The sequence below is a fragment of the Furipterus horrens genome, unplaced genomic scaffold, assembly GCF_987537825.1.
Source record: "Furipterus horrens unplaced genomic scaffold, mFurHor1.1.pri manual_scaffold_2, whole genome shotgun sequence".
Lineage (NCBI taxonomy): Eukaryota > Metazoa > Chordata > Mammalia > Chiroptera > Furipteridae > Furipterus > Furipterus horrens.
This window is the reverse complement of record NW_028327172.1, coordinates 205808273-205828243: the sequence shown is the minus strand read 5'-3', so window position 1 is coordinate 205828243 and position 19971 is coordinate 205808273. Positions and strand designations below refer to the sequence as shown.

The 19971-nt window shown below is 39.6% G+C and overlaps 1 protein-coding gene across 1 annotated transcript in view; it reads right to left on the bottom strand.

The window, feature by feature from the left end:
- Nucleotides 1–19971, bottom strand: part of ADGRA3 (adhesion G protein-coupled receptor A3) — a 99475-nt gene that overhangs the window by 20864 nt on the left and 58640 nt on the right. The window contains exons 11-14 of the mRNA XM_090267020.1: nucleotides 12752–12913; nucleotides 10272–10475; nucleotides 2835–3048; nucleotides 2426–2634 (exon numbers count right to left, since the gene is read on the bottom strand). Coding sequence (XP_090123146.1) covers nucleotides 2426–2634; nucleotides 2835–3048; nucleotides 10272–10475; nucleotides 12752–12913 — 789 coding nt within the window. The remainder of the gene's footprint in view (nucleotides 1–2425; nucleotides 2635–2834; nucleotides 3049–10271; nucleotides 10476–12751; nucleotides 12914–19971) is intronic.

The following is a 19971-nucleotide window of genomic DNA, read 5'->3' as shown; positions in this document are numbered from 1 at the left end:
AAGTATAGAGATTATTTTACCTTCACTACTATTACCACTTAAAGTATTAAGTGCTACATAATTGGTTTGACCCTAATCATTACCTTCTTGCTATTTAAATTTCTTGTTTCTTACTGGCCCAGCGCCTAGAATTCTTCCTGACCCAGCTGGGTCCCTCTGATCGTCCAATTCAAACAGACCCGATTTCTGCTCAACTTTTAGCTTTTTCTACGGCTCCCACAGAGACCACAGGCTCTAACAGATTATGGCAGGAAGTCTACTGAGCCAAACTACAGTATTTATTTCAGATAGGCAAACAAAAATATTCTTTTTGTCTCAAGTTTCAATACAACATCCTTTAAAACCAGATCAGGAAAAGATTTATGGGCTATTTGAAAAAAACAGAAATTTGGACTTACTATTTAAAACCATATATTAAGATATAGGGTTTTATCTATTACTCGAAATAGTGTCAGGTAAAGAAACAAGATGTTGACTTCCAATTTTTAAAATATATTTCTTCTATTTTAGATATTACTTTATTTGAGAGTAGGTATGATTTCATTTAACTGCCCTGAATCTTTAATTAGCAACTCTAAAAATCCCACATACTAATTTTATTAGAATTTTGTCAACTATATTAGGTACATTTCACATTGCTGCCTCTAGATGGCACAGTAATATTTAAGAAAGGCAAAAGAAAGAATATTCTTTGAAAATAAGTAGGAAAAAAATCTTAGTACTATATTTCAGCTTGTAAGAATTGTATATTGCATTTTTAAAAGATTAAAGTATGAAAGATAAAAGAATAGCTTATTTCTTCTGGAAAGGGATTATACTAATTTAAATAGTTTAGAAGAACAGCTAGGAAGTTCAAAAATAGATGCTTTAAACTGGTATTAGATTAAATAAAAATAAAAGCTTTACATAGTATAGTATCATGTCTTTGCCAGTGAAGATTTTAAAATGCCTTTTTTAAATGTGTGTTCTGTGTTTCATTTATTTTTCCCAACTTTTTCTAATTAACCATCATATAAATTTCAGACAATGTTGTATCTCTATTATTTCTCCTTCGGTACTTTATAGTGTCTGGTTATTTTATAACAAAAACCTGAATGAGAAAATACTTTTAAACTGAAAGAGAAATGCTTCATATTTTCATTAATGCTTGATGATTTAATCTGAAAGGTTACTACAAGTTATAAAATGTGAACTTAACAGAAACCAGACTCACGGTTACCAGAAATTAAACATCTATTTGTGAGGAGATGCCTAAACCATCAACACAAACTCTAAACCCAAACTGATAAATGACTCATATAAACACAGCTGAGCCTAAATACTATGACTGTGCCTACTGTCCCCTGGGATGAAGAGCACACATTAAAAGATGTCTTTGAGAAAACAAGTCTTACACCCTGCTAAATAATCTATTTACTCCTCCTGGTCGACAGGTAGGCCAGGGAAGGCGTATCAAATGGAGGAGCAAAGGGGAAAACAAAACAAAAGTTAAGGAGAATCTATTCTAATTCATGCTTGCTTTACGATTATTTCAAATGGTGAAGGCTCTTTTAATTTTTTTCAAGAAAAGAATAAATCACAAAAAGCAAAAATGTGTCATATTTCAAGACTAGTTAATGCTTTCATGAAATGGTGTCTAGATAACAGATTCAGAGCTGAAGGCAGAAATAAAACGTAGACGTCCCCATTCCCAGGCTAGCCTCGAGCCATTTCTGAGAAGTGTCTTTCAGATTCATTAGTAATTCCTTCCACTGTACTCTAAATACATGTATAGATACTCCAGGATGTTAGTATCTTAGAACAACTCCAATACAAAATAAAAATTAGCATGGTTGATTTCATAATGATTAGCTCAGGAATCAGATTCCCATAAATCATTCATTCATGAAAAGACCTGTCCCTATACATTAATAACTAGTTACCTTAACAAATATTAATCATGATAAATAACAAAACACATTGGCTTGATTAGCATTAAAATTGAAAAGACATGATCTGTGTCAATACTGTTGTGTGCAGTGACTAAACTGAAATGATTACCATTACCCTCATTCAAAAGAAGCCTAAAGAAAAATCACCCTTCACTGTTTATCTTTGGGAAATTGGGTGAATGCCTGGGTTCGGGGCCGGACTGTACAGACCTCGAGATGTCTCCACACCTGAAGGTCAAAATCCAGGTGACCTGATTCCCTTACAAAGCTTACCGACAATTCCTAGCCCAAATTCAATCCCATTTTATTTCACTTGGTCGGAACTCAGTTTCCCTTTATAACCAGAACGACACCAAACATCGCCTCTTACTTCCAGGAAGCAATCTATGTGAAAAGCTTTGTGTTTCTTAATCCTCATCTGAGTTTCACTTCGCACAAGGAAAAAGTGGGAAGGAAGCCCTTGTGCCCGGGCACAAAGCGAACAGCTGCCATACCATCAGCACCGCATAGTTGCTCAGGGAGTAGCACTGGATGGTGGTGATATTTTCGTCCGAGGAGAGTATATGGCAGCCATCCGACTTCCAGCCTCCCTGGCCGTTCAGCAGATCGAAGTCCCACTGGGCGGCCACCGCGTCGGCTCCGTGCGCGATCCGGCGCAGCGTCACATTGACGGGGATGCGGTGGCTGTGGACGGTCCCACCATCTGGAGGAAGAGGGGGAAGAAAAGGATTCCTGAAACACACTCCACGCACAACTGGATGTCAGCCTACAGCACTGTGCCGTGGCCTCCGTCCGCAGCAGCGCATGGAAACAAGAAGGAACGACAGTCAGCGCGCGAAGGAGCAGTGAATACGACAGCCGCGTTGTCCGGTGAAGACAGGGTAACATAGGCCACATGCAAACCTATTTTGGTGAGAATCACCGGGGTAACCACCGTCCGCCGTTTTCCATCATCGGCCAGATTGGTTGAATTCCCCGTGGCTGGAAAGAGCTTTCCGTTCCGGAACGCGATGAGCTGGAGCTTATAGAGGGAGTCGTCAGTCGGTCTGACCTCTCTTTTCTGCTTTGGCGAGAACAGGGATGGCGGGAGCTGAATCGAAGCTTCGACAACAGTATTCTGAAAATATGTCAAAAACAAAACAGCAAAAGGTTGCGTATGAGTATCAGTATGTGAAAACCAGCAAGAAAGAATATTTTAGACAATTTCAAACTGTTTACTCATTTTATGGTGAATACTTTTAAAAATGTGTAGATAAAATTTAATAGTTAAAACAATTTAACAGTTCAGTGAAATGGCTGACCACCATATGAAAGCAAAGAAGCAAAAAGTATAAAATAAAGAGAAATGTAACTCTATTTCCAAGTTAAAGATGAATAAGAAATAACTTCGACCAGTGTGAATTTCCCCGTGATAATATATATTGCTAAAGTAGATAGCATTAAACAGACCAGGAATCTCTGATCCCTCTTTGTTTCAATTTTTACGATGACAAAATTTGGTAAATTAGTAAATATGTAGCATATCACAAATGTTAGTATAATTAATCTGGGCTTATGGAACTTTATGTTGATTTATGATGGGTTCAAAATGTAAAACAGCAAAAACAAAATTATGCAAACACAGTAGAAGCTTAGATTCAGTAAATTCTTCTTTTAGAAGTTTCTCTGAGACTAAGAAACAGTAAATAAAAACAACAGAAGATGCTGGCTGATTACCGAATGTTTTTCAGACATTTTTATTAGGAATTTTAAAATTATAAGTTATTCAATATTCAATTAAAAAATAAACCTATAATCCCAGGAGGCAAATAATTACCTAAAACAAAATTCTCTACTTTAAGAATTTATCAGTCTTTCCATTGGCACGAACCAACCTCTCTCCCCCCAATCCAATATTCTTCCTGCCAACAAAATTACCTCTTAAGAAATATGATCATGTTATTTAATTTTAAATAACACCTCGGTTCTCGAATGATTAGAGAATACTGCCCCCAAGTCCTAAGTACACCATACAATTTGGATAAAACTCCGTCTCAGATTCAGTTTTTAACACTCACTATACCATAACCTATAATCCAGCCAGGGTGGATTTCTCCATTTTTGAGCCCTCTTTCATTTTTTACAGCACAGTAAATACTGCACATGCCAGTTTCCCTGGCTGAAATCCTCTGTCTGGCAAACTCAAACAAGGCAGATTTGATGTTTAGCAAGACAATTCTGTTGGCAAGGTAAAGGGCAGGTCAGGATGAGAAAGGCTGACGGCCAACAGAAGGACTTTACAAAGTCCTTTATAAATAGGGCTTTTTTTTTGGATGATTAATTATGTCTAGTCCTCTGTATGTTGCCTTTACAATTAGTGGGTCCCTCTTCCGGAGTCATGCAACATTCTGCAGTATCACAGTGTGACTCACTGCTCCTTCAACCAGATAGTCTCAGTTATTTTTCTAGACCCCTTCCTCACGTTACTAATAGTCCCTGGCAGTCGTATTTGATAAAGGTAGACCACTGTTTATAAAATTAATAAGTCTGTGTGACGTGTTTTTTTTTTAAAGGTTCTACTTATGCAAGAGAGTAAGTTTTAGAATTAGTCTTGGACTGCTGTGCTTAGAACAATGCTGAACAGAGCAGGTACCCACAAATACCTGTTGAATGAAAGCATTTTGGAAATTTGAGTGCTGACAGTTTGAATCTTACTTTTAAACTGAAGATGTCAAGAAAATATTAGAAATATTTCACCTAAAAAAAGGCACTAGAAGGTTTCTACTATTCACACAAATACAATCTCGTGGGGGAAAAAAATGTATTATAAAGTCATTCACTAACCTAGTAAGTTTCTATTAAGTGTATGCATTTATTTTAAGTATATAATGAGGCATTCAAAAAGGGAAAAACACCAACATAACAACTAAAGGGGGTGGGGGGACTGACAAAGTGTTACATACTAGATACTTATTCAGACTTAAGTATTATAAAATTTTTAAATACAAAATGAGCTGAAAACAAAGCATAGCTATCTGGGCAAGTATTACTCAGGACAAATCAAAATTTTTTTAAAATCATAGTAATATTTTCTAAAAGGGAACTGAAAAAGGACATGTCATCTATAATTTCCAGAAGTCCAAACATGTTTGCTTCACAAGTTTCAACGTGTAAAACCAACCAAAGAACAATAATTGAAAAGAACCCAGGTGTATGGACAGCGCACTGACAGATGAGCGCTCCATTCAAAGCTGTTCTGTACCGATGGCTTCCACACTATCCTTCTGAATCCAATAAAGAATATCACTAAATAATAATTAAAGGGTCCTGTGATGGAGAGAGGGTAGCCTAGGGGTGCCAGAGAAGCAAACTTTAGCTGGATCAATAACGTTTAGAGTTTTATAGTAAGAAGATAATACCTGTATATTTAATTTTTTGAAAGAAGTGTTGATCATTTATTAGGAAAAGGTTAAAAATCTAATTTAAAAAAATAACTGAGAAAAGCGTTTTTACATTTATCATGATTATACCTTTTGCCTCATGGCCTTAAGTTAAGGATCACAGAGTTTATAATTTCATTTAAACATATAAATGTTTTTAAAGTATGGGTTACAGCAATGGAAATATATAAATCCATGAATTACAGCTAATAAATGAGGAAAATCTCTGAAAATCCTTCGGGAAGTACATGCTTTTGGTGTCTAATATTTATTATTGGAAGCTGACATGCCCTCCACGGGGAAAGGAACATGGGACCGACCGGAAGCAAGAAACCAGGACTTGGGCCCTGGCTTCACCGCTTGGTAGCTGCCTAACGCTGCCCAGCCTTGTTTGCCTGTCTGAGTCTCGTCTGCCAAGCACAGCTACTGATCTTTCTAACAGACGTGAGGACCCAGTGGAATCACAACCACAACAAAGACAAAAGGCTATGGAACTGTCGGTGGTATTTTTATTATCATCACTGCCGCAGCGTGGCGAGCAGTTACCTGGAGGCTGGGGAGCCAAGCGAGGAAGTAACCGACCTTCCCCGTAATCTAGAACCTCATCCCATTTTCTTCTTCTACAATCCTAGTATTAATGCCAATACTGAACACTGACAAAAGACAAACACAGGTGAAATCAATGTGATCACAGAGCTCTTACGAATTTATTTGCTAAACTGCTAAATTCATTGTGTGTTTCTTGTCTTACAATGACATTAAGCAAAGAAGAAAATGGTAAGTATCATAGGTGATGTTAACTCAAATACTTCTAGATTTTAACGTCATTCCGTACAAACCAATCTGGAGTCCTACCACCATGTAATTAATAAATTAAATTTCCCTCAAATCCTAATTTGTTTAAGTCTATAGAATTCTAGCAATAAAATTAGAAAAGAGTCAAAGAGCCACCTGATTTAAAAGAATAAAATACTAATTTCTCCATGTTTTTTGACTACACACTCAAATTTAAACAGGTAGATATAATGACACATCCTAATTATTTTCTTGTCTATAATTAGTTTTGAACTTCATGCCACCTTCTGAGTATCTCACTGCTCAAGAGGAACAGGGATTATGTTTGCCTTTAGAATTAATTTTTTAACTGCCTTTCTTTGCTAATTAAGTATGGATGATAACTTTTATTCAATAACATTTACTGAATGTTTGATTACTCTGTGCTTGGCACTGTGCAGAATCTAGATACACAACGAAGTAAGCCATACTGCCTGCCCTCAGAGAGTCACAATTTAACGAGAGAGAGACCACAATAATAGAAAATGGTAATAGGAAGAGCTAACATTTATTACGTTCTTACTCTGGGCCAGGACTGTTGTAACTGTCTATACATTTGCCTCATTTAATCCTCTTAGTAACCCTTGAAGCACCATTTCACGATTCCTGTGGAACAGACGAGGAACTGACATCAGAGAGGTGAAGTACTTGCCCAAGTTTGCACAACTATTACCTGGGGCAGCAGAATGTGAATCTAGGCTGTCCTGCTGCAGATAAAGGTCACATTCTTAGTCTCCCTATAATTCAACTCACCATCACATCAGCCTCTACTTATCCTGGAGAATGAACAAAGCATCATGGGACTAATAGGCAGTGATGAACGCTGAGGAAGAACTCTTAGAGGGAGGGCAGCAGGAATTTCACCAAGCAGGGGTGGTGCAGAGGGCGCCGAAAAGGGCAGAAAGTGAACGGACGTACATAACCGGTCTGTAAAATTAGAAGGACTTCAGGTGGGCTTTAAAGCCCTAGATGTCTGACACGAGGGAAATAGGAGATACGTAGAGAAAAACTAATTTCTAAATTACAGCCAAGAAAGGTTTAAAGAACTGGTTCTTTCTGGATACAATACACCTTAATTCAAAACACCAAAAATTTCTAAAAGCTTTTAGGAGTACATCAAAAACAGGTAATGTTTTGTGACACTAACATATCTGAATTACGGTGCCAATAGTCGAAGAAAAGTATTTGGTTACAAAAAATATTTCATTTGGTGCTTTGAGAGTCATGACAAACTGGCGGGACACCTGAGCCAGGCCTTGGAATCATCGCTGACTTTAGCACTAGCTCTGACCTCGTATAATCCTCAGTCCAGTGTAGGAGGAGAGATGAGCAGAGTGTTAGGAGCAGAGTGAGGTACAAAAATAAAGGACATAAGGACGGGAGAGGTAAGGACAGACAGGATGGAGTTAGCTAAGACTCTCTGAAGGTTAACATTTCTGCTGGGTGTTAACACACAACCGAGGAGCTGAGGAGGGAAGGCAAGGAAGAGAAAATTCTAGCAGATGCAGTAGCAGGAGCCCGGCCTGAGAATGGCCAGTGGTTGGGAGAGGAAGCAAGGGAAGTTTGTTGTCACTGGCAAAACGGAAGAGGAGGTAGGAAGAGACATGGAGCAAGGGGTAAATGCCAAGGGGCAAAGCCAACCGAGAGCCGGCCTCCAGAAAGACAGGAGGTAGTTATCAGGGAGGGGACAAGGTCAATGTCCATGTTGGGTAGATCCAGGACAATGTTCACAATATGAACACCCTGAAGTGATGCACACACACACCAACCCCACGGTGGGGTAGGCTCCCAGATGCCCGGCCCTACAGGCGCCAGACAGCTCTGGGCGGTGTCCCCAGGAGAAGGATGAGCGGGGCTGCAGCGGCACTCGGGATGCCCGTGGCAACAGCTGCTTGCTAGAGGTAAGGAAGTATTTCAGTGATTTACTAACTGGCATGGCTGTACGGGTACTGGTGGGCCAAAGAGCAGCCCTAGGTAGACTAAACTACGTGAGAAGGATGAATGTTTACGGAACAGCCTGGAGACAGAGACTCAACAGGTAACAGTGGTTTGGTCAACAGAGAATGGAAGCGTCTCCAAACCAGGCTGGGATGGTCAGTAAAAAGGGAAAGAGAGAGATTCAAGAAACATGTAGAAAGCAGCTCAGGTAAGGTTCCCATATTGCTAAGGACTGCATTTTTAAGGGTTTAGCTTCCTATGCTAGCATATTTTCCCACTGAAGGTGGTATAATCAATTATTGGATGTTCGAGTTGTCTAGTTAGTGCTATATTCAAGGCATTAAAAAAAAAAAAAAAAGCAAACACACAGAGTATAAATTGTCCTAGTATAAATACAAAGTTTTCTGTTTAAGTGCTAAAGCATTTTGAGCTGTTGACATTAAAATATTGAACCGGTTTTGTGTCACGGAAGATACATTCCCCTTTTTCTCAGTTTAATCGCGTCCATATATGAAGCATGAATAATAACATAACGTGTCCTTGGTTTCTGGCCACAAGATGATCTTAGAAGGATAGAACAGTACAAGATTGACAAATTTGGGTGTTCATTTAAAGTTTTCTACTTTAGTAAGTAGAAACTTTTCTTCCCCAGACAGGTAGGTTGTGAAATTGATTAAATGTATAGGATTTCACTATTTTTTTAATCCCTTTCTACCAACTACGATCCCCTAAGATAGAACGATTCATCTATTTTAAGTGCTTCTCAAAGACACACACCTTCCTCTGATGGGCTTGTTGTGATGCTGTTTCTATTCCTTTAAAAAAATTAAAAGAATTTTTTAAACAAAGTTATTTATCCATTTTTAGAAAGAGGGAAAAGGAGGGAGAAAGAAAGTGAAAGAAACATTGATGTGTGAGAGGATACATCGATCGGTTGCCTCTCGCATACCTCCAACTGGGCCCCCCTTCCCCAACTCAGGCCTGTGCCCCACCCAGGAATCAAACCGGCTACCCCTCAATTCGTAGGTCGGCACTCAATTGAGCCATACCCACCATGGCTCTATTCCTTGTGTGGATGTCTTTACCAGTAAAAAATGTGTTAAGGAAAGGAGCAGGTCTCCAGTAGCATTGCTGGGTACAGCAAGTACTCTCACAGAGAAAAAGAATAACAAATACATCTTGACACTTTTCCTCTGAGTATATGGAACCAAGTAAAACTATGATCATTAGACATTCTGACCTAGTTGAGATTGCCTTGCGTGGTGGGGGAAATGGGCTCTTTCTAAATTTAGCAAATTGGCTTTCCCTATGGAGGTCACCAGGTAAGGTATGACAAAATGCATTAATTTTTCACTCACTCACTCATTCATTCATTCAATATTATTGAGCTCGCACAATGCATCGACACCTAACACCTAGTTCATCAATTATTATGCAGCCCTCAAAGCGACTGCAGTCCTGTTTGTGATATACTTCAAAAACAAGATAGAAACAAAGGAAGTACTTAGTAATTAAAATCCACAGAGCACACAGCTGCACACGGCCACACCGAGCTGAAGGAGAAAATGTGGTTCCAGGCGAGCTTCAGTGTAGTTGAATGAAACACGTCTAAACCCAACATTTTAAAAATCAATAAAAAAGCTTTTAATTTTGCTTACTGCAATAAAACACACATTTTCTGAAGACATATCACATCTGACTTCCTTGCCAAAGATCTTGACTTACGGACTGCCTGATTAACTGCCCTATCTCAGGCCGATTTCCCACTAGGTCCAATAGGCACAATGCCAAGGGCACTCAATATTTTCATGTCTTTAAAATCAGGAGCAATAAAAATAAAATTTAAGGTCAGAGAAAATGTTTTAATATGTAACATTAATATATTCATCTTCTTACCGCTCCAGCAGTAAAATATAACTTGATTTTTTTGTGTGTGGAGAAAGCAGTCCAAAGGGCCAAAATGCCTAGGCCCATGAAAGTCGTAATGTGTTCCTTCCTGGTCTGAATTTATTTAAAACAACAGCAAAACAAATACCAAAAATCTCTCCCCTGAAGTAACTTTTAATAAGGTTACTTTGCAAAAGCAAAACATTTTGAGGATTCTATTCAACTGTAAAAGGCCTTAAATGATTCTAGACCATCAACATACCTTGAGCGCCAGACTTGAAAATGTATTTGAAACATTGCACTTGAAGCTCAGCTGCTTATCCAGGTTTCCATCCGGATCCCGCCTCCCGTAGTCTGAGAGGCCTGTGCGGTCAGAAGCAGCCACTTTCTGGAACACGGTACATGTCATCCCAGTGAAGCCAGTGGCCTTGATGACATAAGCTTCCAGAGCAATGTTGGGTGAATACTTCAAAAGTCAACCAAACAGGAGTTATAAAAGATTTATAAAACGGGAGAAAAAGCACTTTCAATGAATTTTCAAACATGAAACAGTACATACATTAAAAGTGAACTCAGGTTCTTACTAAACAAAGAATTCAGGTTCTTATAAAACAAAGACTCTATGTTGATAGATGGCAGAATTAAAAAAAAAAAAGATGCTGGAAATTAAGGATGCCCCAAAATATAAAGATATCAGTGAAGAGGAAGAGAACAGGCCAGGAAGTGTGGAGGATCAGATAAATTCAAAGTCAATTAAAAGGTCAGCTAGAGATATCAGTGGATCCCTGTAACTGGTCACAGTACTAAGGAAGAGTAATAGGGGTTTGCGAAACACACTGAAAAGTCGCCTTGTTCAGCGCTTCATGACATAGTCACTTTTTTCTTTTACAGGGTGATCTAAGCTGCACAGATAAAAATTTTACACAGGCTCACTCCAAAGGGGCTTCTGTCATTATATTCTATATAGTGAGCCTTACGACTGCACCAAGAAACTACTAAAACTGATAAATAAACTCAGTAAAGTAGCAGTATACAAAATAAATACACAGAAATTGTTGCATTTATATACACTGATAATGAACTATCAGAAAGGGAAACTAAAAAAAGTAATTCCACTTATAATTGCCCCCCCCCCACAACAAATACCTAGGAAAAATACCAAGGATGTAAAAGACTGACTTCAGAAAATTGTGAGAGACTGAATAGAACATATTTGCAATGATACAACTGATAAGGAGTTAATATTCGAAATTTATAAAGAACTTATACAATTCAACACCAAAAAAACAAACAATCAAATGAAAAAATCAGCAAAGGACCTGAATAGACATACAGACGGCCCATAGGCAAATGAAAAGATACTCAACACCACTCATCATCAGAGAAATGCACACTAAAACCACCAGCAGATATCATCTCACATCTGTTAGAATGGCCATTGTTAACAAATCAACAAACAAGGGCTGGAGAGGATGTGGAGAAAAGAAACCCTTCATGCACTGTCAGGGGAAATGCAGACCGGTGCAGCCACTGTGGAAAGCAGTGTGGGGCTACCTCAAAAAATTAAAAATAGAGCTGCCTATGTCCCAGAGATTCCACTTCCGGGAACATATCCAAAGAAACTGAAACACTAATTTGAAAGAATATGATGCACCCCTATGTTCATGGCAGCATTGCTTAGGGATAGCAAAGACTTGGAAGCAGCCCAAGTGCTCATCAAAAGATGAGTAGATACAAAGCTGTGGTACCTTTACACAATGAATACTACTCCGTCACCAAAAACAAAAATCTTACCTTTGGCAACATCGTGGGTGGACCCGAAGAACATTATGCTAGCGCAATAAGCCAGTCAGAGAAAGACAAATACCGGTGGTATGATTTCACTTCTATGTGAAATCTACTTACCAAAATAAACGAACAAACAAAATAGAAACAGACTCATAGAGAGTGAGAAAAGACCGACGCTGCCAGAGGTGAGGTCGGTGGGATGGGTGAAAAAGGTGAAGGGATAAAGCAAAAAAAAAAAAAACCCAAAAACCAAAAAACAAAAACTCATATACACGGTATACACAGTCAACAGTATGGTGATTACCAGACAGAAAGGGGGCAAGGGGAGGTATAAGAAGGTCAACGGGGAATAAATGGTGATAAAGGGAGACTTGACTTGCGGTGGTGAACACACAATCCAATATACAGAAGATGTAATATAGAGTTGAATACCTGAAACCTGTATCATTTTACAAACCAATGTCACCCAATAAATTCAATTAAAAAATTTTTAAAAAGGAAAGAAAAGGGAGGTGCTAGTCTAAATAGTAGTAGATGAAAAGATGCTCAAAGTAAGCCAGAAAATCACCAGAAAGAAGATGGCACCTGCCCCAACAATTTTAAGAAATTCGAGAGTGAGACTGAACTCAGAGGTCCACCACATGTAGGACATGCTGACACGGATGCCTCCCCCACGTCTGGAGGACTGCCAGCATCATTCCCGTCCATCAGAACCCGGCCAGAGAGGGCACAGGAAGGCACTCACCTTTCACATCCAGGAAGATGCCAACATTTACTGTGAGGTCTGAGGACCACACAACGTCCCCAGTTTTAAGGATGGTTATTAAGTCCATGCCTACTCCACAGGCAAGGCATGGTTCTAATTACCAAACATGAACAAAGTCCCCTTAAAATTTTGTTTTTTTTAAGCCTAGGGCTTCTTTTCTTAGGATTCCAGAATGACGGTGTGCTTACTGTGGAGTAAACGTGTGCTCCGTTGGCCAGGCGGTGGGTAGCGATCCGCTGCAGGCACTGGACAATCCGGCTGCAGGCTTTTGCCTCCCTCTGCGCCAGCCACAGGACGCGCTCATCAGCCAGCATGATGTTGCTTGCAATGTCCACCATCACGTCACCGAGCTGGCAGGTGTGAAGAGGGAAAAGAAGCATCTAACACAGGCTGTTTTACGCCATCAACATCCTCATGAGACACCCAGACCGGCCTGCAGTCTAAATTTCCCAGTGAAAACCCAACAGGCACTGTACTTGCTTCTCGTTAAAACCTTTGCGGATATGAACAGCCCCTTCGATGGCGGTCGTTTGGTAATATTTAGGTCACATAATCACCAAATCATTTGTGAAAAGACTGGCATGTGGTACTTGAATCAAGAAAGGGGGAAGACAAATTAATCAAGAGGATGGAAAAGACATCACATGGTCCCAATATAAAAAGATCTAAACTCTGTGTGGAAAATCATTTATGAACACTTCTTTGTGCCTGTTAGCTTAGTATTATTACTAAGAAATAATCACTGCCCAGCTCTTTAGTATCCGGTGCTATTCAAAACTCTAGATGTGTCCAACCACAGGAAGTTCCTACCTATGCAGGGTTATTGCATGTCTTTGCACATGCAGCTTCCTCTACCTTGAATGAACTTGCCCTTCCCTTTAAGACCCAGTGCCATGAAATGAATGGATCCGAAGAGGTGTTCACTTTTGCATTGTTTGTTTTACTGAGTTATGGACTGAGCTAGGACTGAATTCTTGTCATTAGCTTAGTTCATAACTTAGAGATTCAAGCATCTTTCAGCAATGCCAGTGAACTGTCTATGGACGATTGTTGATGCTGACTTGAATGTCCCATGTCAGAGAAATGCACTGAACGTGTAGGCTAATGAGACAGACCAGTGTCAAGGGGGGGTTGGTATTGAGCAAAATGTTCATAAGAGGGAAATCTACAGCAGAAAGAACAACAAAAGCATTCCAGGGGTGGGTTCAGAGGATTTAGGAGCTGGCTGGTTCTCTAATCAAGACGTATGCATCAAAGGTGTGAGGCCCCAAAGCTGAGCCAGAAAGCCAAGGCTGTTTCAGCAGAAGTCTTTTGATCATCACAGAAGATCCCAGGGGAGCTTCCCCGCCCGTTCTGCATCTACTCATCTTCCCAGGATGTATAATTATGAGGGCTGAGGTGGGCCTGGAAAAAATTCAGTCTATCCCACCCAGAGTCCTTCACAAAGACAGGCCTGTGGAAACCCACCAGACACCAACCCTGAAACCACGGATTGAAATAACTATAGTAAGTACCGGGACGAAGAACAGGACTTCAAACCCCAACCCCTAACTTCCCTGGCCACGTATCCTCGCTTACTGGCCTTTATTTGTATAATGTGGAAAATAACAATCCTGTCTGTTCTGAATATTGTGCAGCTTAAGTTCCAATCATACACATAAGACTCCTGAAACCATGCCTGGCACGCGGCAAGCACTCAAAAAATGTGAGCTCTCCTGGTAATTTTATTGCTCCTTTTTTTTTAACCATTTGAATCACAATACAGGCTCTCTTTGAAGACAACAGGATCAAGAAGTGTTAGAAGGGAGCATTTTTGAAGTCTGTGTTCATATATAAACAGGGCCAATGTGCCCAGCAAAACTGCCTCTTCCTCCTCATCCTGCCACTTCACCCCATTAAAAGAAGTTTACTGACTTTGTATTGCCCTTCACACAGTGCATCACAGTTCTTTCCTTATTTTATTTTCAATGTAAACACCTTGAGGGCAGGGGCAACTCAGTGTCCTACTTACATTTATATCCTCATTCACTAGTACAACCCCTGGTATAAAAAGTCTATAGGTATATAATACTCATTCACTCACTGACGAAATATTTACTGAGGACCGAAGAGACACTGTTCTGAACAGAGGAAGGAAGACACAAGCTCTATTTTGGAGCTTATAATCTAGTGAAGAAAATATGAAGTCAATACATTTTTAAAAGGTGATTTAGATTATAACTGCAATGAAGGAAATAAGCAGAGTAACGTACGATGAAAAGTAATGGAATTTAATTCAAACCCCCTATTTTACTGGACTTGCACATTCTCAAGGGGCATTTTCCCCAAACCCAAGACATTAATAGTGTCAACTGATGAGGATTAGGAAGAGCCTAGAACGAAGCTTTGCAGAATTCCGAGCCTGCCTGCACAGTTCAGGGGACACTAGCATCCTAGTACTGATTCCTAATAAATAGGCATGGGGTTGAATATCATTCTAACAGAAGCCCTTATTTCTGAAGTTAGGAAAGTGGGTAGCAGCTCCGATATGCCAGTTACTGAATATGTCAATCTGCTGTCTATACAGCAATTAGAAAAATAACCACCACCTCGCAAAAGGAATAACTTGGCTAAGTTTTTCTTTATTATTTTTACCTATTGTTATTTCAAACTTTTATGCAAAAAAATAAACAGGGTAAAAGAGATGATGTGGTAAAATAGGCTCTCTGGCTCTCAGGAAAAGAAATCCCCATTGGCTACAAAAACTTAAAAAGAAAAAGTACAGGAAAATCCCGATTCTACTCTAAGGAAGCATTTACAAATTAGCACAATTACAAATAGACTTATTGTTTTATACTTTCTTAAAAGTTTTGAATGTACAAACTTTATAAGGATGCAACATGAAACCTGATAGATACAGCATCTCTACTGAAAAACTGTGATTATTACATGATCAAAGAATTGCTGCTAAGGCTCACCCGATAATGCCAGTGATGGAATTTAAGGTGTTAAAAATTATAAAGAAAAGAAACATCTCTAAGCAGGTATGCAGTTAACTAGAGTGATTGTCTTAGCTGAGAAGAAGCTACGTTTCTCATTACTTCATTCTAAATGGCTAAGCACTAAAGAAAAAGATTTGATGCCAACATCTTCCCTAGAGCAGGTGATCATGAAGTGCTGTGTGCTTGTGTAGCCGGGTTAGGGAAGCAGCTCTGAATCCTTCATAGTGACAAAAAGGGCACAGAAGGGATAATAGTGCATGAAAAATCACACTGGGCTAAAAACGTGCTCCTGAAATGGGACACACACAGAGAGCTTAAAAACTGCGGCCAGCATCAGAAAGCATTTGTTTCTCCTTGACCTCATTCCCTGAAGGCCATTCCCACCACAGAAGGTCAGAAGGAAGCACGCACCTGCTCTTCCACCTGTCACACTGAACGGTCAGGATCAAATGAAAATACGTGCGAACACACTTGATCAAAGATAAAGGGTAAAGGATGAAAATGCCACATTAGTAACAAGGAAAATGTTAAATGTCATCTGTTTTAAGAGACAGAACAGTTCTTGTTCTCAATACAGGGATGGGCAGAAGGTGTTCGTATGGAAAAAGACATGAAGGTTAAGATAATTACAAGAGCAGAATGAACTCTGTTTCATGTAGTCATAACTGTAAACCTCCCTTTGCCCACCCCTGTGCATATGACTGAAATTCTGATAAAAACAAGACCAGAATCATCTGTAAATTTCATAAATTTTATATACTCGTATATGAAATACATAAGATACTACTAAACTTGATATTTCATTTTAATGTAGTAGGAGTGTAATGTCATGGTGAAGGCAGAATGTCTATGTGTCTGGGAGTTAAATATTCCTGGGTTAAGATTTCAACTGTGTCACAGGTTAGATGTCCATGAGCAAATTATTAGCCTCTCCAAGACTCAGTCTGCTCCTTTGTGAAATGAGATCAAGAATCCTATGAAAAGTGCTTGGAACATCTCATAACATAGCAACTTAAGAGAAAAAATAAAACAGAAGACAGATAACGGCATTAAGCAATCCACGCCTTTTTTGGAGAAAAACCGAAGGATCTAGACCCTTGTAGGCCCTCGCCAGACTTCTTCTTTCAAGCCTAGAGTAGCAGGGGGTACCCTTGTTGATCCTCATAACCACAAAAGCAAGACCTGCAGACACAAGCGTGGTTGAGGCCGCAAGCAAGGCAGTGGTTCCGGGGCAGCTAAGATGGGAATGGGACCCACGGGAACTGACGTGTAGTCCCAACTTGACTAAATCATAACAATAATAGCAGCTGATGTTATTAAAGTTCAAGTATTCTTCATTATTTTCTCCCAGTTACAAATGATCATGTTGAGATGACGCCTATCTTAAGGTATGTTACTGCTTTGATTACTTTTAAATGAAGAAACTGCTCTTTTGTGACAGTCAAGTTTTAGAAGTGTGTTTATGTCACTCTTAACAAGCTCCGGTGTCCTGAGGGTGTGGGGATTGCATGACTAGCTTCTCAGCAGCTGCTGCTTGGCTGAGCTGTCTACAGTCAATAAGAGGTCTTACTGGGTAACCGTCAGGACCTATGGCAAACAGTAAACCTCTGTATAGTTAAAGAGACAGAAGTCAGGAAGGTGGTGATGATGATGGAACTGGAGAAAAAAGAGAGAAAGGAAGAGGGGAAAGATGAGATGCTGAGAATAATGTTGCATTTATTCTTCCATACCTTCTAGAACGGATCTGAGGTAGTCTAGTAAAGTTTTTGAAATAATTATTTTTTTTTATAAGAACACACAAATAAAGAGTGGGAAATACAGACATAAGAGAAGAAAAAGAGCCTTGGCCAGGTGACTCCGGTTGGAGCATTGTCCTGTACACCCAAGGGTTGATCCCCAGTCCCCTGTTCGGGGCATGTACAGGAGGCAATCAACTGATGTTCCTCTCTCTCTCTCTCTCTCTCTCTCTCTCTCTCTCTTTCTCATCAATAAACATATCCTTGGGTAAAGATTTAAAAAAGAGAGAGAGAAAAAAAAAAGAGAGGCAAGTTAAAAATATGCATCAATGGCAGAGCTGCTGTGACTGGGAAAAGTCAATTCTTGGTATGTTTCTAGTCAAGGCAATGAAGGTAATTTTACAATTATCAGCAGAAAGGGGAACATTTCCCCCAGGCAGACAGAGTTACTTTTGTGACAAATTCTAGGACATGTGAGGTACAGTGGTCCAGAGAGGCAGGATTTTGTGGGAACTGACCTCAGCCATACCTTCACAACAAATGGAAAAGCTTAACCTCTTAGATTCCTCCAATTCTCCCACTGGAAGCAGATTTTGTTTTTTCTGATTACAAAAAGCTATGTGCATCTCCCTTTCTGGAAGAATAGCCAACTAAGTATTCTGGACAATTCTCCTGCTAAAAGAGAAAAGTGCTGAAGGGGAGAAAGTTATCTTTTTAAATGCGTCACTGACCAGGCAGGAAACAAAGACTCCTCCAGAGGCCAATGTGGAAACTCTGGGGTTGAACCCAGCTGACCAGGAACTACACTGTGATGTCCATACAGGGCCTGGGACCCGCCAACACAGGCCTTACAGGAGAAGTCAGTGCACAGAGCTGACAACCAAGGACAGTACCTCAGGGTCAGGGCAAACCAGCGCGCAATCAGCCCACAGACAAAAGAGAACATCAAGGAAACTTGCTAAGTGCCTGTTTTGACCTTGGCCCAAGGGTGAGGGCAGTAAAAAGTCACTTCCCTGACAACTTATAAAGTCAAGTTGACCTTCACACAGGACTGAGGTCAGACTTCATATGACTTCCATGGTCTAAAAAACTTCAAGCTGAGGACCAATGTTAAAGTGATCTGTTACCCTGACCCTTGGCACTTGGCAGAATAAAACAACTATCACTCTTAAAAATGACAAATTAGACCATTTACATTTCTATCCGTTATCACCCAAGTATAACCAGAACAAAAACAAAAATCATTTTATATAGGAACAGAAAAACTGACTGTTATTTTCTGGTGACATAACGGTCTGTCTACAAATCCCACACACCAAATGAGGTAACCAGAAACAAGGTCTACATATAAGAAAAAACATCATCAAGGAAAACGGAACATGGACTAGATAGTTGATATTAAGAACTTAGAGGCTCATTTTGGTGACATAATAATATCATGATTCTATTTTAAAGCTCCTTATACTGTAGAAAAATTATGGATAAAATACGACATGCAGAATTCACTATTAAATGATCCAGAAAAAGAATGGAAAAAAGAAAGGAGAAGAGTAGGAAGGAGGAAGGGAAGGAGGGAGGGGGTGACAGAGACAGAGAGAGAGAAGGAGAAGAAGGAAAGAAGGGAAAAAAAAGAGAAAGGGGGGGAAAACATGAAAAAATAAAGGCAGGATAGAAGGCAAAGGAAATAAATGGATGAATGAAATAAGACTGGTAAATACTGAAAATTGTTGAAGGTGAAAGATATAACATAGGTGGTAACAAAAATATTCTCTCTCCTATACTTTTATAATGTTCCAATAAAAAAGTGTCTGAAAAGTTTTTAAAAGTTAACCCCAAAGGAAAACATTTTGAAGTAGGTACCTATAGAATACGAAGATACTCTAGTGGTTCTCCAAGCCTCTGCCTTTCTCAAAGACACGCTGCCCCGGCATGACCTGGAACTTAACTAGACCCGCAAATTCTCAGGCCCCACTGCAAATTTTGTTCAACACACCCTGCAGGTGGTACAGAAGCAGGGTCAAGTGTGAGAAACAGCGTTCTGAAAAGGATCACGAAGCCAGGAAGCTGGGTCTCTGAAGTGCTGAACAATACAGAAAAGTCTGACAAGATGAAGGAAAAAAAAAAAAAAATCGGAAACATGGAAAATAGACAAGAAACAAAATGGCCAATACAGAAGTAATTACATTTGAAAATGAATAAATACAAGTACTTTTATATATTTTTTAAACCTGTGCGTAAAAATGTGCCCAACGGACTCTGGAGTAAACCAGTGGTAGGTGCGTGCCCCAGTGCTGTATTTCAGTTGGGGCACAGCAAGGGGACTATAATGCAACCAAATCTAATCTCTAATACTTTCTCATCTACTGAAATGGATACATAATGTTTTCATCACCCTCCTGAACATGGAACAGACGCTTACTCTACCTGACAGCCTTCAGCTGCTTTTAAAAGACCCCACTAAATACAGCACTTAGGCCCGGCAGCATGATAGCTTTTAGTACCCACCCTCACCACAGAAGGCCAGCTTGGGTTGGCAAGATTCACCCCCAGGTTAAAAGGCAACTGCTTCCCAATATTTCAGCTGTGAAATTAGCCACAGCAAGGTAACTTTTTGGACATAAAGCAAAAATCAATTTCATTATTTGTCTAATTAAGCTATACGCATTTTAGGATACCTTGGCATAATTTTAT